General features: G+C 37.8%; 1 protein-coding gene across 1 annotated transcript in view; it reads right to left on the bottom strand.

Moving 5' to 3' along the window:
- KLHDC1 (kelch domain containing 1) overlaps positions 1–25,414 on the bottom strand; it is a 62,695-nt gene that overhangs the window by 20,659 nt on the left and 16,622 nt on the right. The window contains exons 5-10 of the mRNA XM_012456267.2: positions 15,300–15,378; positions 13,264–13,347; positions 9,259–9,342; positions 8,738–8,796; positions 6,157–6,269; positions 4,288–4,360 (exon numbers count right to left, since the gene is read on the bottom strand). Of these exons, the coding sequence (XP_012311690.1) occupies positions 4,288–4,360; positions 6,157–6,269; positions 8,738–8,796; positions 9,259–9,342; positions 13,264–13,347; positions 15,300–15,378 (492 nt within the window). The remainder of the gene's footprint in view (positions 1–4,287; positions 4,361–6,156; positions 6,270–8,737; positions 8,797–9,258; positions 9,343–13,263; positions 13,348–15,299; positions 15,379–25,414) is intronic.

The following is a 25,414-nucleotide window of genomic DNA, read 5'->3' as shown; positions in this document are numbered from 1 at the left end:
GGGAACTTGAGGAATCCAATTTTTTTTTTTTTGAGACAGCGTTTCACTCTTGTACCACTAAGGCTGGAGTGCAGTGATGCCTTCTCGGCTCACTGCAACCTCCGCCTTCTGTGATTCTGCGATTCTGCCTTTTGAGTGATTCTCCTGCCTCAGCCTCCGGAGTAGCTGGGATTACAGGCGCCCGCCACCACGCCCAGCTAATTTTTGTATTTTTAGTAGAAACGGGGTTTCACCATGTTGGCCTGGCTGGTCTCAAACGCCAGACCTTGTGATCCACCTGCCTCAACCTCGCAAGGTGCTGGGATAACAGGTGTGAGCCACCACACCTGGCTGGGGAATCTCATTTTATGGCTTCTTAAAAATGTCTCATGTGGTGTTCTACACCCAGTACCTGCTCGAAAACTTATGATTAACAAAAGCAAACACGAGGCTAGGCGTGATGGCTCAAGTCTGTAATCCCAGTACTTTGGGAGGCCAAGGTCGGGGGATCACAAGATCAGGAGTTCAAGACCCCTGGCCAACACAGTGAAAACCCATCTCTAATAAAAATACCAAAAGAATTAGCCAGGTATGTTGGTGCACGCCTGTAAACCTAGCTACTTAGAAGGCTGAGGAAGGACAATCACTTGAACCTGGGAGGTGGAGGTTGCAGTGAGCTGAGATCACACCACTGCACTCCAGCCCGGGTGACAGAGCAAGACTCTAACTCAAAAAACCAAAACCAAAACAACAACTAAAAACACAAAAGCAAACATGAAAAAATCAACATAATATATTCAGTCATTACACATACAAATTATTTCATAAAGGAATAGAGCATCTAATGTTCTTTTGGAAGTAGTCTGACAGCTCACGTCTATTTCCAATATATCACATGATTACCAAATAATAGTTTTACAAAGTTGCATATTTCCAGAGTAAGAGAACTCTCAAAAAAAGTTCATGTAAATTTCCCAATTTTAGATTTATATTTTATATTTAGATTTCCCAATCTAAAATTGGGAAATTTACATTTAAATTTAAATCTAAATTAGGGATTTTACATAGTCATTGCATTTACTTTGAGAGTACCTTGATTACTTCTTTTTTTTTTTTTTTTGAGACAGGGTCTGGCTCTGTTACCCAGGCTGCAGTGCAGTGCCACGATCTCTGCTTCTTCCAACCTCTGCCTCTTGGACTCAAGCAATCCTCCCACCTCAGCCTCCTGAGTAGCTGGGACTACAGGCACACTCCACCACACCCAGTTAAATTTTTTTTTTTTTTTTTTTGGAGAGATGGGGTTTCACTATATTATCCAGCCTGGTCTTGAACTCCTGGGCTCAAGTAATCCTCCTGCCTTGGCCTCCCAAAGTGCTGGGATTACAGGCATGAGCCACCACACCTGGCCTTACTTTTCTTAATATACCAATTTTGAAGCAACAGATGCATAAAACAATTATAAATCATAACTTATTACCATACAACTTATTTTTTCTGCTTTCCAGAAACTGGGACACATAACTAATTTTTAGTGCATTAACCCCTTTTACTTAGCTTTCACAAGTGCAAACAGTGGGATTATGCACAATTTGTTAAAACAGATACTTCCTCAAACACTCATGTACACATTCAATGATAAATGCACTTGTGGCCCAGAAAGGAACCAAGTCATCAGAGATGTTTGGGAAATACTCTGCCCAATTCTCCAACTCTTATGTTAGAAGATATATTGATATAAATCTTCAGCAAGAACCCAGATTATGTGGTGGGTTGAAGATGGGGACTGGAAGAGGGTTAGGTAAAGGAGAGAGAATACAAGAAATGTCCTCATACATGGGAAGGAATAGATTAATTTCCTGGAAGGAAGGCTATTTGTAACCTTGGCAATACTCACGAAATCCAACAGTATTTGGGGCTCTATAGTCTCCAACAGCTTTTTCAGACACATTAAAAAAGGGTCCTTGCTGACAGCCACCTATATAGGCTATCAGATATGGCTACATGTATGGCTTTTCAGCCATAGTTTTATCTGGGTGAGACCCAGAGAATAATAGTGCTATACTGTAGAACAGTCGTTCTCAACCAGGGGCAATTTGTCCCCCAAAGAGGCATTTCACAATATATGGAGATATTTTTATTTGTCACAACTTGGGGAGAGAAAAGGTAGTACAACTGGCATCTATTGTATAAAGGACAGAGATGCTGCTAAACATACTACAATACATAGGACACCCTCATGACAAAGAATTATGTGGCCCAAAATGTCAGTAATGCCAAAGTTGAGAAACCTGCTGTAGAGTTCTAACAGGAGAATTGGGCAGCTTACGTTTCAAATTACAACTTGGAAAGTTTGCACAAAATGCTATAGATCTTAGCTAAATTGTCACTTTTATAAAAGTTAGTAAATATATACACACACATATATGTTCTCCTTACACTCAACTGTATCCCACCTGTTCTCCTCCTCACCTCATACCTGAAGATAGATCTGCCTCTGTCTTATCTGCCTTAGAGAAACTCTGGCCTGGATTTCATCATCGCAGAACACTGGAAAGCCTTTCCTGAATTGATTTTGATGACATCTAGCTTGCAACCTGATGTTTTTTCTACAGACTGATAGTTTATGTCCTTTCACAGCTGCTCTAAACTTATCACCTAAACATTCTAATAAAGCATATTATTTACATGACACATCAGCTAAATTAAAATAAATCTCTACATAGCTCTAATTCTAACTAGTATTATATTATTGATAACAGTTGTGTTGCTCTAATTACTCAATAAGGGTTCAAATATAAAATAGGAGTAATTTTTAAACATTTTTACTCATACTTTGGTCTATAATCAATGCATTCATACAATCAAACAACTGGAATAAACTAAGAGATTATCTAGTCCAACTCCCTCATTTCACAGATAAAGAAATTGTTGCGTAGTTTCTTTCTTTCTGTTTCTGAGACAGAGTCTGGCTCTGTTGCCCAGGCTGGAGTGCAGTGGTGCAATCTTGGCTCACTGAAGCCTCAGCCTCCTGGGATCAAGTGATCCTCCCACCTCAGCCTCCTGAGTAGCTGGGAACATGAGGTGTGTACTACCACACCCGGCCATTAAGAAAAAAAAAAAATTGTAGAGATGGGTCTCACTATGTTGCCCAGGCTGGTCTCAAACTCCCAGACTCAAGTGTTCCTCCTGCCTTGGCCTCCCAAAGTTCTGGGATCAATAGGCAAGAGCCATCATGCCCGGCCAATGCTCAGTTTCTTTAAGTGACTTTTCAAAGTCAAAAAACTAGGTGGTAGCTGAGCAAGGACTAGAACTCTGGGCTCCCATATCTTAGTACAAAACTCTTTAAGTTAAAAAAAATTTTTTCAAAAGAGTCAGAACTGTTAAAATAAGACATTCCAATGAATTTTTATAGAAGAAGATGTAAGTATCATGAATGCAATTATGATAAATTCTAAATGTACTGCAAATATTAATATAGATACATATACCAAAATACACATAAATACTTTCAGGCCTTCTTCTCAAGTATGTTGTCATTTATTAAATAACAAAAATACATATCATTAAATTGACTTCACAATAGCATAAATTCTAGAATGTATTTTTAAAAGTCTAAAATACATAGCATGAAAAAGATTAAAATCTATTATCAATTTTGATTATAATGTGCTGAATCTGAATTCCCTATGAAGATATCATTATACTACTCAATCAAATTAGAAAAAAATAAGAATTATAGTACAAATGTGGTTTTCTTTGTAGTCTAATAATAGTATATAACTTCTACAATTTTAAATCCTATTAAATGCCATAAATAACATTTTCTTTTTCAAAAAATTCATATCAATGCATGCAGTTAATAAAGGAAAATAATAATCTGCCACCCACTGGATCAACATGGAAGCAAATTTCCTGATTAACTTGCTTTAAACCTCTTCCAAAAACAACTACTACTAAAGCCAACCTCATTCTTGTCTACTAATGAAAAATATTAACATTAAAAACATTAATCTCATATGATGTTTTTAATTATCTTAATCTTCACAGTTATCAGGCAAGATTATACATTTACCTAAAAGAAAAACATTTTCAAATATGCAAATATGGGTGAAAACTGCATAGATCATTTCTAACAATCAGACATAACTAAAATAATAATTAAATTATTTAGGTAACATTAAGCTCATTTGAAAGATATCCTTCTTAATGACTTAATGGTCTCAATGGCAAACACTATAAATTCAGCACTATATTTTAATACTTAAAAAAATCTTAACTATGTTACTATTTGTCAATGTCTTGACTTACCTCGGTCTTGTTTTAGGTAAATGTGTAAGTTGTTTCCAACAATTTGTTGTGACATTATGAATCCAACCATCACCTGCAATATTATGGCAGTTAAAAAATTAAGATGAGGTCTTTGGGATACAATTTTAATTTTCCCCCAAATTTATTATGCTACATTTAAATGACTCTCTTTTCTGAGTGCACCTATTTTATCATAAAAATTTTCAAACATTTACAAAAGTAGAGTTATCATGACAATGAAATTCCACATATCGCAGATTCGACAGCTATCAAGACTTTGCTACATGTGCTCCACTTGCTCCACTTATCTTTTTGTTATTCTTATTGCTTTATTTTTCTAAATGAAATCCTAGATCTCCTATCATTTTCCCCATACATACTTCAGTATGCATTACTGAAAAAAAAGGACATTTTTTTACATAACCACAATGCCATTACCACAGTCAACCAAGCTAAAAAAAAATTTATTGGGATCATCTAATACCTGTATGACCAAATCTTAAACTGAAACAGAATCTTTAAGGGAGAAAATTGACTAGCTTATGAGTCAGAACATTTAATTTCCCATAGGTCAATGACCAAAAATGAAAACAGAAACTAAAAACACTAGAGATCATGAAAATATGATGTTAAACAACCCCTACTGAACTGTACAGATGTTAGTTTTTTTTTGTTAGATTCCAAATCTCTTTTAATTAAAAATCTAACAAATTGAAGAAGTATAATAATATGCAAGAATAATTAACATCTCCTACTAGGAACTGTTGTTTCTCCAACTAACCTCTGGAATTTGTTTGGTGGCCAGCTCTGACTGCCGCACACACAGCTGATGCTCAATAAACTTTTGTTAAGAAATAGTTTTTTCCAGACCCTAATATATAATTACAGAAATGTTTTAATAGTATATAATGTTTCTTAATGAAAGCATCTCTAGCCATAGAAAACTTCTGGGTTAAGAAAATAAACAACAGCTAAGCACGGTGGCTCACGACTGTAATCCCAGCACTTTGGGATGCTGAGGCAGGTGGATCATGAGGTCAGGTGTTCAAGACCAGCCTGGCCAACATGGTGAAATCCCATCTCTACTAAAAATACAAAATTCAGCTGGGCATGGTAGTGGGTGCCTGTAATCCCAGCTACTTGGGAGGCTGAGGCAGAAGAATCGTTTGAATTTGGGAGGGAGGTTGTAGTGAGCCAAGATCACGCCACTGCACTCTAGCCTGGGTGACAGAAGACTCTGTCTCAAAAAAAAAAAAAAAAAGAAAAGAAAAGAAAATAGAAAACACAAAACATCTAACATGCCAAATTAAGAAGTCGACATTCCTGGTCAGGTGGCTATCCTGATGCCACAATTTTACTGTTGAAAAAAAACTGCATTCCAAAACGAATAGCCACTGGGACCAGCAGTGACAGGAGCTTAAAAAACCTAGCTAAACACTTTCCTCCACAGTTCTGGAAGAAAAAGAGAAGGAACTGGGTATTCTACTTTATATTTTCAGGGCCTTCTAAGAAAGGCTGCTCTTCTAACCCCCTAGCCTGGAGTACAGCACAAGCAGACAGTGCAAGCATCCTAACCTACAGTACAAGCATCTGGATCAAAAACAGCGGACATGGAATCACAGACTATAGTAGTGGAAAGGGGCTTTATTACGTCTAGCCTCAATCACTCTTCCTCTTCTCTTTCCCTAGAAAACATGGGAACGTGGAGAGTCAAGGGTACAAAAGCAAAAAGGTCACAATTCATGCAAGAAAATAGTTGAGGATAAAGGCAAACAGGAAAAAAGGAAGATGTACTTTACTGTAAGTATGGAATACAGTGAATAAAAAAGAATGAGATAATAATTACAGGCTAAACTTTAATCAACTTACTTAATGGGATATTATCTGCACTTAGTCCACCACATAGGAAAAGTTTATCATCAGCTATAGGTGTTAAAGTATGCCATGACCGATGTTTTGGGCTTTCTCCATTAATAGTAATCCTGTGGCAAGGGGAAAAAGAAGTCTAGGTACTATGTTAATCAAAAGAAAGGGTTTTAATCTTAGATCTTAAAAAAAAAATTGCCCTCACTGTCTCACCAAAAAAAGAGTTGATTTTACTAGTCTCACCTACATGAAATACTTTTAAAACATTATTAAATTCTTAGATGAGTTTAAACCAATCTCTCCATATTAATGTCCATTCCATCTGGTTACAGAGTGAAAATAAAAGTCAATTCTCTGTTAATTCACAATGCACACTCAGCATCATTTTCATTGGCGAATCAGCTGCTTCCTCCGTTTTTCAACACATTTTTTTTCACGTCTATAACTTTTTACTGTTGTTTCAAGGTTAACTTTGTGTTTTTAGCTGATTTCCCCAAGGATATTATGGGTTTTTATATTGTTGTTTTTACTTCGATCTACTTCTAGAATTTTCCAAAGCATTATCTTCCTCTGAAAATGCTAGCTATTCTAACTTCAAAATAAAAGTATGCAAGCCATTCCAGATCCAGGGTAAAACCTCTAAGGATTTCTTAAAAAATAAAGTACGTAAAAACAAGGCCAGGCACAGTGGCTCACTTCTGTAATTCCAACACTTTGGGAGGCCAAGGCAGGAGGATTACTCAAGCCTAGGAGTTGGATGGACCATCCTGGGCAAAATGGAGACAGTCTCTTAAAACAAAACAAAACAACAAGAATAATTATAATCATAAAAGGGACATTTAAAAGAGATAGCACATGAAAAATAAAAACATAACACATAAATTAGAACCAAAAGAATTTAATTCAGTAGGTGAGAAAATACCATTCTTCCACAGTCTGGAATGTTCCAGAATAACACAGGCCATTTTTGGAAGATGTAATTTTTTTTTTTTTTGAGATAGAGTTTTGCTCTTGTTGCCCAGGTTGGAGAGCAATAGTGCAATCTCAGCTCACTGTAACCTCTGCCTTCCGGGGTTCAAGTGATTCTCCTGCCTCCACCTCCCGAGTAGCCGGGATTATAGACATCCGCCACCATGCCTGGCTGTTTTTGTGTTTTCAGTAGAGATGGGATTTCACCATGTTGGCCAGGCTGGTCAAGAACTCCTGACCTCAGGTGATCCACCCGCCTCAGCCTCCCAAAGTGCTGGGGTCACAGGCATGAGCCACGATGCCTGGCCAACATGTTGGTTTTAAAACATTCAACAATAATAAAAATAGTTCTTTAAAAAGGAGAGCTCTTCTATAATTTTGTACTCCAGCAATAAGAAATAATAATTTGCTACGTATCTTTTCAGATTTTAATGCATAAATATATTTCTTAAAAATAAATACATCAGATCATATACCCTGTAATATTTTTACATAACTAATATGTTACAGATTATTCCCATAAAATATGGTTCCCTGTGGTAATAGAAGCATGGCAGCCCACTGGGCAAAGGTACCACGATGTAAACAATCCCCACTGGTGGTTATGGGGATTAACCTCAAGTTTTGGCTTTTATAAATAATGTTGCAATGAACATACACTTGTCTAATTATTGCTTTCAGAGAAATTGAGCTATAAACATATTGTCAGACTGTCTTGTAGAAAACCTGTACCAATTTGTACTCCCAACAATTTTGTTACATCCTAGCACTTACTGGTCATTATAACTATTTATATCCGACAACTGAAGAATTACTTTTGTTTCTATTTCTTCCATAATCTATGAGGTTGAACATCTTTTAAAAATAATTTTTACCTATTAGTATTTCTTCTGTGAGTTGTTCATGCATGTTCTTTGTCCACTTTTCTATTGGATTATTTGTCTTTTTTGTTTTTATGGATTTACTGAGTTCTTGTGGATCTTTGCCCTGGTCTACCTCTGTTAAAAATATTGCAAATATTGTTTTTCTGTTTGCATTTTACACTTTGCTTTTTAATTTTTTGTGGTATATTTTTCTATAGAGAAATATTTAATTTTTAAGTGGTCTTATCAGTCTTTTCGTTTATGAATTTTGAGTTCATATCATCTTTACAAAGCTTTCTCCAGGCCAAGATTTTAAAGATAATCTGCTACATTTTCTTCTGAGACTTTCATGGTTTTATTTTTAATGGTATTTATACTTTGGAATACTACATAGCTCTGATTCCATCTCATTACATGAAATGCCAAGTGGATAGCTAAATGTATTTGCTATTGTTAAATATATATTATGAGCTACAAATAAAATCTGACTTTTCTCTACTCCATTATCTGTTTACCTGAGATCGTCCCATTCAATCACTTCTTCATTGCTTCTACTGATCAGCCCTCAAAGAATACTTAGTATAAAACCAGTACTTTAATCTAATTTCAACTGTTAGTATTTTCATGTTTTATCTTGTTTGGTTAAGGAACAAACTCTATTTAAATCTATATAGTCCTTGCTTAGACATTAGGACACATACAGACACACACACATGCCTATAGATTAAAACGTACTTAGACTTCAAACTTACCTTCCAGACCAAGTCCAGGTGTCTAGGTTTAGATAGTGCAAATCATTCATCCTAGTTTGCTAAAATAAAAGTGTATTACACTGGTCAGCGTTTCACATCTTTTAAACAGCTAAAATTTTTCTTAAAATAAGTTCAGATTAAAAATAGACTATCTCTATTTACTTAACATGAGAAGTTTAAATATTGGAAAACAATGCTAAGCATTAATACGACTGACACAAAGCTCCCAAATCGTGTCAAAGAGGAAAGGAAGAAATGGGTTTAAATTCACACACTTTAGATTATAAGAAATTAATTTTTTCTGATACTGCACTGAAGTGAAGGATTCCCTTCATTAAAATACGATTTATAATTATCTATGATTGTTCATGTATGGTCTGTTTAGGAAATAGAAGATAAATGTACTGAATACCATTTTAATCCCTAGATAATATGAACATTCAATTATTCCGCAAATCAGAGGATAAATTTTTATAAGGACAACTGTATATAAAAATACCATTTCCATTAAAAACACTAACCAAAACACGTCCGCCAAATACATAACCCTTATTTCCAAGAACTGCACACGTATGCGCGGCTCGTGGCTGTGGTGGAACTCCACCCTGCAAGTAGAAATCAGAACAAATTGCAAAGACTTGAGATATATATAATAAAGTTACATTCCGATGCTCAGTATGAGAAATTCTTAACCACTAAGTTATCATTACCTATGTAATTCCATTAAAAACGCTAATGCAAAAGTTTATTCTAAATAGTAATAATTATAGACAAATACTATTCTTCAGAATAAATTTTATTCTCCCTGATCTTTACTTTTAAAATGTTTTTTCTTCTATTTCTGACACTATTTAGCAAAATAAGGTTTCATGTAAATTTCTGCTTGAAATACTGTATAAAGATTTTAAAATCAAATTTTAAAATTTTTTCTGTCTCCCTCTCTGTTTCTCTCTCACACACACAGAGTTATTATTAGAAGTGAGCAGTGCATAATGCGATTATCTCAGAAACTCTACAAAATTAAAAACAGTCCCAAGATTCTTGGTGCCTCAAATTTACAATAAGAACTTCACTCTTGGCTTAAGCCAGACAGTGCTCTTTTACTAAAACTCTTAATATTAATTGATAACACTTCTCTACACTTTATTTTGAATAAATATAGCAGATCTTTTCTTCAGAGAAGTTTTGTTTTGTTTTGTTTTTGAGACAGTCTCGCTCTGTTGCCAAGGCTGGACTGCAGTGATGTGATCTTGGCTCACTGCCACCTCCATCTCCTGGGTTTATGTGATTATCCTGCCTCAGCCTCCTGAGTAGCTGGGATCACAGGCATGCAACACCAGGCCAGGCTAATTTTTGTATTTTTAGTAGAGATGGGGTTTTGCTTTGTTGCCCAGGCTGGTCTCAAACTCCTGGCCTCAAGCAATCTGCCTATTTCAACCTCCCAAAGTGCTTGGATTACAGGTGTGAGCCACCACACCAGCCTAGAGAGGTTTTCAATTGGTGGAAAAAGCAAGTATCACAGGTAGATGAATGTATAAAATTTGAGGGAATAATCTTCTGCGTAATTTCTGTGTTTTCATGGTGGGTGCCTTTATGTATGTATTTTAATTTCAAGTGCTGAAAGAACCTAACATTTTCAGCTCAACGGATACTCAAAGGTGGGTATAGGATATTAAAGCTCTGCATCAAGGAGAATCACTTGAACCTGGGAGGCAGAGGTTGTGGTGAGCCGAGATCGTGCCACTGCACTACAGCCTGGGCGACAAGAGTGAAATTCCATCACACACACACACACACACACACACACACACACACACACACACACGCTCTGCATCCACTATCACAAATTCCTAAACTTTTCAGGCTTATTGAATAACTGTGCTGTGGTCAACTTGGTAAGAAATAATTCAGATATTACCTATATAACACTTAAAGGAGAACCATTTAAGAATTTTGGTTCCCAGCTGGGTGCGGTGACTCACGCCTGTAATCCCAGCATTTTGGGAGGCCGAGGTAGGCCAATCACGAGGTCAAGAGAACAAGATCATTCTGGCCAGCATGGTGAAACCCTGTCTCTACTAAAAATACAAAAATCAGCTGGGTCTGGTGGTGTGCGCCTGTAATCCCAGCTACTTGAGAGGCTGAGGCAGGAGAATCGCTTAAAACCAGGAGGCAGAGGTTACAGTGTGCTGAGATCGCGCCACTGCACTCCAGTGCGGCAAAAGAACGAGACTCCGTCTCCAAAAAAAAAGAATTTTGGTTCCCAGCTTTTCCAGCGAAACAAAATTTTTATTATTATTCCAGACTTGATCTGAAATTCTGGAAGAATTCTACTATATAGATGAGAATAGATGAACACTGGAAATCTGAAATTTATTGCCTGGAAACAGAGGATGCAGAGAATAGCCAAACTATAACACTAATTTGCATAGAATTGCCCATCATTTCCATGAACAGAAGTTGGACTGTAAGGAATTCTGGTCATTGTTTCCTATGATCCATGTTAGAGGAAAAAAAAAAAGGAATTCTGGTCATATATTTGTATTAGTAGACACGTATGTAACTGCGCATATATGACCTGCTTAGCATTCCACTCTGTTCAATTCTGGTAAGCTTATCAGTCACAATACCCTGCTCTCCCTAGCAATGAACATGTGACTCAAGACTGGCCAATCATCCCTTTGGCATCAGGGATTGCTGTAAACAGTGGGAACATGCCCAAGCAGAGGCAGAGTCCTTTTCTAAGACTAATATAAAAACGCTAAGAGAGTACAATATAAATAACTGCTTGTGTAGCCAGGACCATATTCCCTCCGAAATGAGCCAGTGTGTCTGCCATAGACAGAATGAAACAAGCACACAAAGAGAAGCAGAAAAAAGCAGACAGAAAGTTTTGCAAGGATGCTGAGTAATCTGCTCCGGTTCCTGAGGCCCTGGTCCCTGCGGCTCTTCCTTGTACTTTGTGAGCCATTCTAATATGCTTTCCAGCTATGTGAGAATTCATTACTGCTTAAATTAATTTGAATTTGTGTTTAGTCACTAACAAATGAAAGAATACTGATAATGTATTTTTGTCATGCCATAATTGCATGTACCTCTGAATTCAAGGGTATATAAAACATGCGCTTTGTTATAAAAGGATTTTTAAAAATAAGCCTTTTTAATAAAGATTTTTAAAAGGAAGAATGATGATGGCACCTCATTAAAATATTTTTTTTCTAGAAAACCTCAGCTGACATGGAGAAGAATATGCAATTTGTTTGTTTGTTTATTTTTTTGAGAGATGGGGTTTCACTATGTTGCCCAGGCTAGAAAGCAGTGGAGTGCAGTGGCTATTCACAGGTGCGATTGTAGCACACTACGGCCTCGAACTCCTGGACCCAAGTGAAACTCCTGCCTCAGCCTCCTGAGAAGTTAGGACTGACAGTGCCATCTATGGCTCTGATGTTTTTCTTTTCTTTTTTTTTTTTTGAGATGGAGTTTCCCTCTTGTTACCCAGGCTGGAGCGCAATGGTGCAATCTCAGCTCACTGCAACCTCCGCCTCCTGGGTTCAAGCAATTCTCCTGCCTCAGCCTCCCAAGTAGCTGGGACTACAGGCACATGCCACCATGCCCAGCTAATTGATGTTTTTCTTAAAGCTATTAAAGTACTCAAGAGAACTACTTAGTATGTGATTACATACCAAATTACAAAAATCCAAATAACAGGCCAGGTGTGGTGGCCTGTAATGCCTGTAATCTCCACACTTTGGGAGGCTGAGGCGGGTAGATCACTTGAGGTCAGGAGATCAAGACCAGCGTGGCCAACATGGTAAAACTCTACCTCTACTAAAAATACAAAAATGAGCCAGGCGCGGTGGCTCACGCCTGTAATCCCATCACTTTGGGAGGCCAAGGCGGGCAGATCATGAGATCAGGAGATTGAGACCATCCTGGCCATGGTGAAATCCCGTCTCTACTAAAAAAAAAAATTAGCTGGGTGCAGTGGCATGTGCCTGAGTCCCAGCTACTCAGGAGGCTGAGGCAGAGGAATTGCTTGAATCCGGGAGACTGAGGTTGCAGTGAGCCAAGATCGTGCCACTGCACTCTAGCCTGGCAAAAAGAGCAAGATTCCGTCTCAAAAAAAAAAAAAAATTAGCCAGGCATGGTGGCCCGCGTCTGTAGTCCTAGCTACTCAGGAGGCTGAGGCAGGAGAACCACCTGAACCCAGGAGGCAGAGGTTGCAGTGAGTTGAAATTGCGCCACTACACTCCAGCCTGGACGACACAGCAACACTCTGTCTCAAAACAAAACAAGCTGGGCACGGTGGATTACGCCTGTAATCCCAGCACTCCGGGAGGCTGAGGCAGGCGGATCACCTAAGGTCAGGAGTTCGAGACCAGCCTGACCAATATGGTGAAACCCCATCTTTAAAAAAAAAAAATTAAACAACAACAACAACAACCCCAAAATCAAAATAACATAGTAAAAAATCAATTTTTAAATACAAGTATATAAATACAAAGATAACTTTTTATAACACTTACTTTAATTTCTGCTTGAAACCAAGTCTGTGTCTTTGTGTCAAATACATGGACATCATTATGCCATCCCCAGAATATCTGCTCTTCCTAAAACATAAATTTTTTAAATATCTAAAAGCTTTAATAATGTTTACATTATTATTACAGTTTTCTCACATATTTACTGGTAAAATAATAGATACCTTACAAAAATAGAATTAAGTGTTACCATTGTCATAAAGCTAATGCATACACGGATGCCTCCCAAAGCATGGTCCCCAGACCAGTAGCGCCACCTGGCAACTTTCTTTCTCACAGTATTGTTTGTAGTGAATCATAATTTTACTTGCTGACAATCTTTCAATATTCAACTTTCGGATGCCTCCCAAAGCGTGGTCCCCAGAACAGCAGCACCACCCTGCAACTTTCCTTCTCACAGTATTGTTTGCAGTGAATCATAATTTTACTTGCTGACAATCTTTCAATATTCTCAAAGGATTATCTTTTTTAAAATTGTAGAGGGCAGAATGATATTTACATTTTTAAATATGTTTTCCTAAAGCACATGCTCAGAACTTTTCATTTTTGCTGTAATAACTTTTAGAGGGTCATGATTTCTTTTTCTAAAACTTCCAATCACTTCTACTTCACCAAACAATTTGTTCTTATAGATTAAACTTAGGACCACTCTCTTCTTTATCTCCTAAGATATAAAATCCTTTGTCAGCAAGGCAAAGACTTAGCAGCTATACTGTATTTAGCATCTCCCAGGGTGCTGAAATCCTCTACCACTACTCCAGATGATCTCTGTGCCAGTTTTATTCTGTATGTCAAATCACTAGAGTATTCGAGACCAGCATGGCCAACGTGGCGAAACTCCGTCTCAACTAAAAATACAAAAATTACCCAGGCGTCAGAAATACATAATTTATTTTTGTCAGGTCTTGTCAAGCAAGTTAAATTAGCTAAACCATTTACTTAGTTTAGAATCTATTTTTTAATTTATTTTTATTGAAACAGGGTCTTGCCATGTTGCCCAGGCTGGTCTCAAACTCCTCGGTACAAGTGATCCTTCTGCCTCAGCATCCCTAGTAGCTGGGATAATAGGAATGTGCCACCACACCCAGCTCATTTAGACTCTAAATGAAAAAAAAAAAACAAAAACCCATGTGTGTTCCAGAAACTTCAGGACATAATAATTAGCTTAGTAACTGTATTATAGGAAAAAAAAATTGAGTTGTTTCACTGATGGGTAAAAATTACTAGATATAAATAGAAGGTATCCTGAAAATTATCAGCAATACTTTAAGTAGCAAAGATTTAACGACATATCATTTTTAAAACTCAAAAACCACATAGAAACATGGGGAATTTTTAAAAACACCCATATACAAAGCAATATACATAAAATGTGTGTGTGTGTATATATATATACACACACATATATATTTATACATACATATAGATTTATTTATATTAATAATGTAGAATATATGGTAGTAGAAGGTAAAGCTAGTAAGGCTGCATGTTGGTGGTGGGATCGACGGTTTTTTAAATTATCTGTTAAAAAATTTTATTTTTGTAATTCATAACTTCTTTAATTAACAATGATTAATAATGACTTATTGTCTAATCAGTAAGAATAAGTAGAAAAATTAATATCACCACCAACTCACTCACTCTTATCTAGAGGCCAGTCGGACGTATGAATAATTCTAGTGGACATATCTAAAAAGAGGTGTATGTCAACAATACCTATTGTGGTTAAATACGAACACAAGTTTTCCAAGGTCCACTAAAGCCTCTACTTGTCTAACAGAAGCAGGTATGGGTGATTAATAGGAAATCACTCTGCCAATAGCCATGAAGGTTAATACCACTAGATGAGATAACTTTTGCCAAATGGATCCAAATGTTAAAGAGAGAAAACACATTTTTTGCATCGTGTCAATTATGACAAATTGGTAGCTCCAAAAGTGAGAAAGACTAGGCTCATTATTTCTAAGATGTTAAGGCTATATTGAACTGGAGGAAAATGTAAACAGTGATTACTCTCTTACCCAAGATGCATCATGAACATCAAAACAGTCTTGGAGTTCACTGTGTCTCCTACACCCATAACCACCAAAATATATTAGTCTGAAAAACAAATACAAAAGGACACGCTTGAGAAATTCTGTTTCCAGTTTGTTCGTATAAAACTGAAAAAGATCCTCTCACCTTAACAACCCAAACACAAAATCACAGTTTAAAAAGAACAAAGAGCAGAGGGAACAAAGAGACCTAAATAAACCAATTCCAGAAAGCGATGAACTCTCAATGGGACAGAAGAGACCCATAGCTGCTTTTATTCCTGGTGTAACAGCAGGAGGAAGAATCCAGCACATACAGGGTTTTAAGAAGAAACTACTCAAATTTTTAACAGCTACATATATATTGGCATGGCAAATTAGATTTAAAAAAAAAATTTTTTTTGAGACACGGTTTCCCTCTGTCTCTTAGGCTGGAGTGCAGTGGCATGAACACGATCTCAACTCACTGCAACCTCCACCTCCACAGTTGAAAATCTCTAGAAAATCTCAGTGCTCAAATATGGGGTCCTCATAAAGGAAAGTACTATCCCAAAACATTTGAAGCCAGTGGTAAAGCTCCATCAAACTAAAACTACAACAAGGCCCAAACACAAATCACCTACAGATTAGATGGACTCAACTCTTACTTTAGCAACTTGAAAAGAAGAAAGGGCATGTCCCTTTCTGAAAATAAATATAATTTATTCCAATCTTTACTGTTCTTTCAGATAGAAGATCTTGCACATAGTAACAAAAACTACAGGGAGGCTGAGGCAGGCAGACTGCTTGAGGCTAAAGAGTTTGGGATCAGCCAGGGCAACATAAGAAGACGGAAGGAAGGAAGGAAGGGAGGGAGGGAGGGAGGGAGGGAGGGAGGAAGGGGGAGGGGGAAGGAGGCAGGGGGAGAGGGAGGGAGGGAGGGAGGGAGGTGCATACCTGTAGTCTTAGCTACTCAGGTGGCTGAAGTGGGAAGATTGCTTGAACTCAGAGTTCAAGGTTGCACTGAGTTACGATCACACCACTGCACTCCAGCCTGAGCCTGAGTGAGACCTTGTCTCAAAAAACAAAAATTACAAAATACACAAAAAAGTGGCCAATGATCATGAGAGAAAAGACTCAATATAAACAGACTCAGAGGTGGTCTAGATACTGAAATTATCAGAAAGGGCCTTTTAAAAAGCTCTCTTTTTTTTTTTGGAGATGGAGTCTTGCTCTATCACCCAAGCTGGAGTGCAGTGTTGTGATCTCGGCTCACTGCAATCGCTACCTCATGGGTTCAAGCAATTCTCTTGCCTTAGCTTCCTGAGTAGCTGGGATTACAAGTGTCTGCCACCAAGCTCAGCTAATTTTTGTATTTTTAATAGAGATGGGGTTTCACCATCCTGGCCAGGCTGATCTTGAACTCCTGACCTCATGATCTACCCGCCTTGGCCTCCCAAAGTACTGGGATTACAGGCATGAGCCACTGTGCCTGGCATAAAAAAAAAAAAAGGCTCTGATGAGGATACTAGTAGTGGAAAAATGTGGACAAAAAGCAGGAAGAAACGGATAATTTCAGCAAAGACATAGAACCATAAAAAAGAACTAAATGGAAATGCTAAAAATGGAAAATAAGATGTCAGAACTAAAAAATTCAATAAATAGATTGAACAGCAAACTTTTTAAAACAATTTCCTTCCTGGAACTTGATAATTAACAGCAAACTTGACACAGCAATGGAATAGATCAGCAAACTTGAAGACAAGTCAATATATCAATAAAAAATATCCAAATTAAAACACAAAAGGAAAGAATGGGCAGAAAAGAAACAGGTAGCCAAAGCTTTGTGGAACAATATCAAAATGGTCTAACATGCATGTAATGAGAGACCCAGAAGGGGAGACAAAGAAATATGGAGAAGAAATATTAGATAATTTAATTACTAAGAAACTGATGGAAGATATCAACCCACAAAGCCTAGCATACTCCAAGTAAGATAAATACAAAGGAACTACATCAAGGCATATTTAATCAAATTATTGAAGGGCAAAAATATAGAACAGGTAAAGAAAAAAAAAGACACATACAGAGAAACAAAAACACAAATGAGAGTAAATTTGTCACAAAAAATATGGAAGCCAGGCTGGGCAGAGTAGGTCAACTATGCAATGCCAGCAGTGTGGAAGGCTGAGGCAGGAGGACTTCTTGAACCCCAGAATTTCAGGTCAGCCTGGGCAACACAGTAAGACCCCCATCTCTACAAAAAATTACAAAAAGGCCAGGCATGGTGGCTTATGCCTGTAATCCCAGCACTTTGGGAAGCTGAGGCAGGCGGATCACCCAAGGTGGGGAATTTGAGACCATCCTGACCAACATGAAGAAACCCTGTCTCTACTAAAAATACAAAATTAGTCAGGCCTAGTGGCACATGCCTGTCTGTAATCCCAGCTACTACAGAGGCTGAGGCAGAAGAATCGCCTGAATCCAGGAGGCAGAGGTTGTGGTGAACTGAGATAATGCCACTGCACTCCAGCCTAGTAACAAGAGTGAAACTCCATCTCAAAAAAAAAAAAGAAAACATTAGCTGGCTGTGGTGGCAGGCACTTGTAGTCCCAGCTACTTGAGAGGAAGAAGGAAGAACACCTGAGCCCACAAGTTTGAGGCTACAGTGAGCCATGACTGCATCACTTCATTTCAGTCTGTGTGGGTGATGGAATAAGACCATCTCTACTGAAAAAAAAAAAAAAAAAAAAAAAAGTATGGAAAGAAAAAGTAAGAAAGGAAGGAAAGAAAAAGAAAACTGGCTCAGCATGGTGGCTCACACCTGTAATCTCAGCACTTTGCGAGGCCAAGATGGGTGGATCACCTGAAGTCAGGAGTTTGAGACCAGCCTGACTAAGATAGTTAAACCTCTACTAAAAATACAAAATTAACTGGATGTGGTGGTGCATGCCTGTAATCCCAGCTACACAGGAGGCTGAGACAGGAAAATCACTTGAACCCGGGAGGCAGAGGTTGCAGTGAGCCGACACTCCAACCTGGGCAACAAGAGCAAAACTCCATCTCAATAAAAAGAAAAAGAAAAAAGAGAAGGAAAAATGGAGTCCAAAAAGCTATGTAATAAAATCTGTAAAGTGCTGAAAAAAAAAAAAAATCCTGTCAACCAAAATGGTCAAAGAAGAAATCATAAGAGAAATGAGAAATTATCCTGAGATAAATGAAAATATAAACATAACAAAACTTAGGAGATGCAGCAAAGGCAGGGCTTAGAGGAAAATTTATAGCTGTAAATGACTATATTAAAAATAAAAAATCTCAAATCCATAACATAACTGTACAACTTAAGGAACTAGAAAGACAAGAACAAGCTAAACTTACAGAGAGCAGAAGGAAGGAAATGATAAAGGTTAGAGGGGAGATAAAATAGTGAATAGAAAAACAACCAAGAAAAACAACAGGCTGGGTGGGGTGGCTCACACCTGTAATCCCAGCACTTTGAGAGGCTAAGGTGGGAGGATCACTTGAGGTGAGGAATTCAAGACTAGCCTGGCCAACACGGTGAAACCCTGTCCCTACTAAAAATACAAAAATATTAGGTGGGCATGGTGGCAGCCACCTGTAATCCCAGCTACTTGGGAGGCTGAGGCAGTAGAATCGCTTGAACCAAGGAGGCAGAGGTTGTAGAGAGCCACAACTGTGTCACTGCACTCCAACCTGGGCAACAGAGTGAGACTATGTCTCAAAAAAAAAAAAAAGAAATAAAAACAGAAGTTGATCCTTTTAAAAGATCAACAAAATTGGCAAATTCTTAGACAGCTGGACTAAGAAAAAAGACAGAAGATTCAAATTACTAAAATCAGAAGTGAAGAAGAAATATTACTACTGATATTACAGAATAAAAAGGATGACAAAAGAATACTACACTGGGCAGGGTGGCTCACATCTGTAATCCCAGTACTTTGGGAGGCTGAGGTAGGCAGATTGCCTGAGTCAGGAGTTCAAGACCAGCCTGGCCAACATGGTGAAACCTTGTCTCTAAGAATACAAAAAATTTAGCTGAGCAAGGTGTGCACCTGTAGTCCCAGCTGCTTGAGAGGCCAAGGTAGGAGAATCAGCTGAGCCTAAGAGGTTGAGACTGCAGTGAACCAAGATAGCGCCACTACACACATGCCCGGGCAACCAGAGTGAGACCCTGTCTCAAAAACAAACAAACAAACAAACAGAATACCACAAAGAAGGGTATGTCAACAAGTTGGATAACCTAGATGAAACAGAAAACTTCCTGGAAAGACCCACACCACAAAATATACCTCAATGCTGGGCATGGTGGTTCATGCCTGTAATCCTAGCAATTTGGGAGGCTGTGGTGGAAGGATCATTTGAGGTCAAGTGTCTGAGACCAGCCTGGCAACATAATGAGACCCCATCCCTACAAATAATAAAAATCTCAGTCAGGTATTGTGGCATGTGCCTGTAGTCCTAGATACTCAGGAGGCTGAGGTAGGAAGACTGCTTGAGGGTTCAAGGAATTCAAAGCTACAGTGACTCATGACAGCAGCACTGCACTCCAGCCTGGGCAATAAAGACCCTGACTCTTATAAAAACAAAAACAAAAAATATATCTCAAGAAGAAATAGAAAATCTGAATAAACCTGTAACAAGTAAGACAACTGAATCAGTAATCTAAATAAACCCTCCCAAGAAAGAAAAGTCCAAGATCGAATGGCTTCAAATACCAAGTATTTAAAAAAGAATTAACACCAATCCCACTCCAGTTCTTCCAAAAAAATAAAAAGATGAGGAGGGAATACTTCATAACTTAGTTTGAGGCTACCATTACCCTGATACCAAAGCAAGACAAATAAAATAAAACTAAATATATCTGATAAGGGATTAATACCCAGAATACATGTAGTACTACTGCAACTTAACATCAAAAAGGCAGACAACTCATTTTTTTTTAAATGGGTAAAGGATTTGAATAGACATTTCTCCAAAGAAGATATGCAAATGTTCAATAAGCATATGAAAAGACAACCAACATCATTAGTCATTAGGAAAATACAAATCAAAACCACAATAAAATACCATTTCACATCTGCTAGTACAGCTATTATTAAACACACACACACACCCAAAGTAAGCATAGGTGAGGATGTGGGGAAACTGGAACCCTTGTACCTCGCTGGTGGGAAAGTAAAATAGTATAGTCACTACGGAAAATAGTTGGTGGTTCCTCAAAAACTTAAACATAGACTCACTAAACGACCCAGCAGTTCTACTCTTACATATTTACTCAAAAGAATGGAAAATCGATCAAACAAAGTTATATGCCAATGTTCATAGCAGCATTATTCACAATAGCCAAAAGGTGGAAACAACACAAGCATCTTGCTACATATAAATAGCTAAACAACATGTGGTATATACATACAGTGAAATATTACTCAGCCATAAAAAGGAGTAATATATGTTACAACATAATGCACCTTGAAAACATTATGTTAAGTGAAATAAGCCAGACAAAAAGAACAAATATTTTATGATTCAATTTTTATGAAATACCTATTAGTTGACTATTCACAAATTATTATAGACAGAAAGAAGATTAGAGGTCACCAGGCGTTGGAAAGAAGAGAGAATGGGGAGATATTGCTTAATGGGTACAGAATTTCTGTTTGGAGTAATTAAAAAGTTTGAAAGTAGGTACTGGTGATGGTTGCACAACATTATGAAAGTAATTAGTGCCACTGAATTGTATACTTAATATAGTTAAAATGAAAAATTTTATTTTTATTTATTTTTTTTGAGTTGGAATTTCACTCTTGTCCAGGCTGGAGTACAATGGCACAATCTCAGCTCACCACAACCTCTGCCTCCCAGGGCCAAGCGATTCTCCTGTTTCAGCCTCTCTCAAGTAGCTGGGATTACAGGCATGTACCACCATGCTAAGCTAATTTTTTAGTATTTTTAGTAGAGATGGGGTTTCTTCATGTTGGTCAGGCTGGTCTCGAACTCCCGACCTCACGTGATCCGTCCACCTTGGCCTCCCAAAGTGCTAGGATTACAGGCATGAGCCACCATGCCTGGGCGAAAAACTTTATGTTTTATGTATTTACCACAACCTTTAAGAAAAGGTTTAGCAAGCTGGTGCGGTGGCTCACGCATGTAATCCCAGCACTTGGGAGGCTGAGATGGGCGGGTCACCTGAGGTCAGGAGTACAAGACTAGCCTGGCCAACATGGTGAAACCCTATCACTACTAAAAATACAAAAATGAGCAGGACATGGTGGCAAGCACCTGTAACCCCAGCTACTTGGGAAGCTGAGGCAGGAGAATTGCTTGAACCTGGGAGGCGGAGGTTGAAGTGAGCAGAGATAACGCCATCGTACTCTAGCCTGGGCAATAAGAGCAAGACTCCATCTCAAGAAAAAAAAAGCACAGCAAAAAGTAAGTCTCCCTCCTACTCTCAGTCACTTAATTCCCCTGCCTAGGCCAATCACTGTTACTGGTTTCTTTTACATACTAACAACAAAAAAGAACTTTTAAAGGTCCAAAAATACTTTAGAGGGTAGATTAACCCGAAAAAACAAAAGCAGAAAACCATAGTGGCTTACAGAAACACATGTCACTGTCATAAGCATTCAGAGATACTCCCTTTAGACAAGTCTCTGCAAGGTTCAGAGATAAGAGTTCAGTCCTATGTTGGCCTCCAGCCCTTAAAATGCTTTTTCCAAACCAATATGACAAAAAGTTAGGCCTAACCAGGAGGTAAACTGACAAAGCTACCAATTACTCCTCTTAAAAAATTCTGTATATATCTGTGAATGAAATTCAACAATATGCTGAAATACTTGTTACAACCAAGTAAGATTTATATCAGAAACACAAGTATATTATATTAGAAAATATTTAATATATGACATCAGTACTTAAAATCAGAAAAAAATCTCAAACAACTTCAAAAGAAAAAGTATTTAATAAAAATCAATATTCATTGCTCATAACATCTAGGTTTAAAAGGTAATGTTTTACCTTTTATATTTTATATATTATATCTTTTACATATATGTTTACATGTACTTAATATGATAAAGTATATATATATACTTAATATAAATATACATAATTTATAAATGATAAGTATATATGTATATATAAAATATATAAAAATAAATCATATATATGGAAATTCAGTGTATATATATTAAGTATATATGTTAAAGCACATACAAAGATAAACATTTTTTTTCTTTTTAACATGAATAATGGAAGCACTGTGGTTTGTAAAAAATAAACATTTTAGGGGCCGGGCGCAGTGGCTCACGCCTGTAATCCCAGCACTTTGGGAGGCCGAGGCGGGTGGATCACGAGGTCAAGTGATCAAGACCATCCTGGTCAACATAGTGAAACCCCGTCTCTACTAAAAATACAAAAAATTAGCTGGTGGCACGTGCCTGTAATCCCAGCTACTCAGGAGGCTGAGGCAGGAGAATTGCCTGAACCCAGGAGGCGGAGGTTGAGGTGAGCCGAGATCGCACCATTGCACTCCAGCCTGGGTAACAAGAGCGAAACTCCGTCTCAAAAATAAATAAATAAAAAATAAAAATAAACATTTTATATTATATATACTACTTATGTTAATTATATGTTAAAGTGTATATGTTATATAACATATACACTATACACATATACATATGTACATGTATATACTAAGTATATATAGTGTATACTAAGTATACATATGTATGTATACATATAGTATACAATATATATATGTAACATAACATGTACTTTAACATCTACTTAATTTTCATAAATATATGGAAATATATATGGAAATTAAGTAGATGTTAAAGTAGTATTTCAAATCAGTTAGAAAAAAACTGAACTGTTTAACATATAACTATAGAACCATCAATAATCGAGCTGAAGAAAACACACAGGGAAGACTATCTCGTAGAATATACATATATATATGTATTTTTTTCTTTCTAAGACAAAGTCTTACTATGTCACCCAGTCTGGAGTGCAGTGGCATGATCTCAGCCCACTGTAACATCCACTTCCTGGGTTCAAGCAATTCTCACACCTCAGCCTCCCAAGTAGCTGGGATTACAGATGCGTGCCACCATGCCCAGCTAATTTTTGTATTTTTAGTAGAGATGGGGTTTTGCCATGTTGGCCAGGCTGGTCTCAAACTCCTGGCTTTAAGTGATCTACCTATCTTGGCCTCCCAAAGTGCTGGGATTATAAACGTGAGACATCATGCTTGGCCAGAATATATAAATATGTTTTAAATAAAGTTTAAAAAAATAGGCTGGGTTTGGTGGTTCATGGCTGTAATCCCAGTACTTTGGGAGGTCAAGGCAGGAGGATCCCTTGAGGACAGGAGTTGGAGATCATTGGAGATCAGCCAGGATAACAGAGTGAGACCTCATCTCTACAAAAAGTAAAAAAAAAAAAAAAAAAAAGCTAGGTGTGGTGGCATGCACCTGTGGTCCCAGCTACTTGGGAGGCCGAGGCAGGAGGATCATCTGAGGCCTGGAGGTTGACGCTGTGGTGAGCTGTGGTCATGCCACTGTACTACTGCCTGGGTGACAGAGTGAGACCCTGACTCAAAGAAAAACAAACCTAATCTTAAAAATCAAAACATTTTGATTTTTTATCTGAAAACAATGTAAACTATGATTATAAAAACAAAATTGAATTTTTAAAAAACAAATCCTAAAAGTAAAAAGCAAAATAACAAATGAATCTATGTATTAAGGAGGCAGCAAAATCACACAGAGAACTTTTTCAAGTGACTAAAACATATAAGATTTGACTGTACATCTCTAGTGGTATAAATGCTAAAAAATAAAAGAATTGTAAATAATATTAAAACTGTTTTTGGAAATCATATTTTGGTAGTATTACTGGTATTGTAGTGTGAATTAAGGGATAAAGCGGTAATCAATTTAAAAAAAAAGGCAGTAATCATGTTGCTGACTTTGAAAGACATATATGAAGGCCAGGCACAGTGGCTCATGACTGTAATCCCAGCACTTTGGGACTTTGTGAGGCTGAGGCAGGCGAATCACAAGGTCAGGAGTTTGAGACCAGCCTGGCCAACAGTGAAACCCCGCCTCTACTAAAAATACAAAAATTAGCCAGGCATGATGGTGTGTGCCTGTAGTCCCAGCTACTCTGGAGGCTGAGGCAGGAGAATCGCTTGAACCCGGGAGGCAGAGGTTGTGATGAGCTGAGATTGCACCACTGCACTCCAGCCTGGGCAACAGAATGAGACTTTGTCTCAAAAAAAAAAGAAAGACAGACAGACAGACAGACAGACATATATGAATGTAAGCCAATGTAGATCAGTGAGTTTGGTTACAAACTGAATGGTTCTGAATATGAAATAAAAAGGTATACATGAATGCAGGTTGTGTTTCATCTTAAATAATTTTTATTTCCTTTCTCTGGCTTCTCAAAAAGTGTAAAAATAATAACCTACCCAACAGCAATGACATTCCTAGCACTAGGACTGAAGTCTGTAAATATACTCTGCCACCAAATAGAATCAGAATTCCTTAGAGAAGTGGCAGATAATAGTCTAGGAAAGGAAATATCCAAGATGAATCTGGAATGTCTTGTCATATTAAAAAGCATACAAATGATGAGACTGCTAGAGGTCTTGTCAAAAAGATTTAGGAGTTAACTTGAAGGGGGCCTCACCTGACAAAGATGAGATAATTTGGGCTTAATAAAAGAGATAACTCATGAATTTGAACACATCAAAAAAAATTTTTTAAGAGACGAAGCCTCCCTCTGTCACCCAAGCTGGAGTGCAGTACTGTGATCATGGCTCACTGCAGCTTTGAACTCCTGGGTTCAATAAATCCTCCCATCTCAGCCTCCTGAAGGGCTAGGACTACAGGTGTGTGCCACCACACCCAGCTAATTTTGATTTTTTTTTTTTTTTTTGAGATGCAGTCTTGCTCTGTCCCCCAGGCTGGAGTGCAGTGGCATGATCTCAGCCCACTGCAACCTCTGCCTCCCAGGTTCAAGCAATTCTTTGCCTCAGCCTCCTGAACAGCTGAGATTACAGGCACCTGCCACCATGCCCCTCCCCCTCAACCTAA

The sequence above is a fragment of the Aotus nancymaae genome, unplaced genomic scaffold (genome assembly GCF_030222135.1).
Source record: "Aotus nancymaae isolate 86718 unplaced genomic scaffold, 86718_ANA_hifiasm-v0.15.2.pri h1tg000062l, whole genome shotgun sequence".
NCBI lineage: Eukaryota > Metazoa > Chordata > Mammalia > Primates > Aotidae > Aotus > Aotus nancymaae.
The sequence above is the reverse complement of the archived record's forward strand: the minus strand, read 5'-3'. Positions and strand labels throughout refer to the sequence as shown.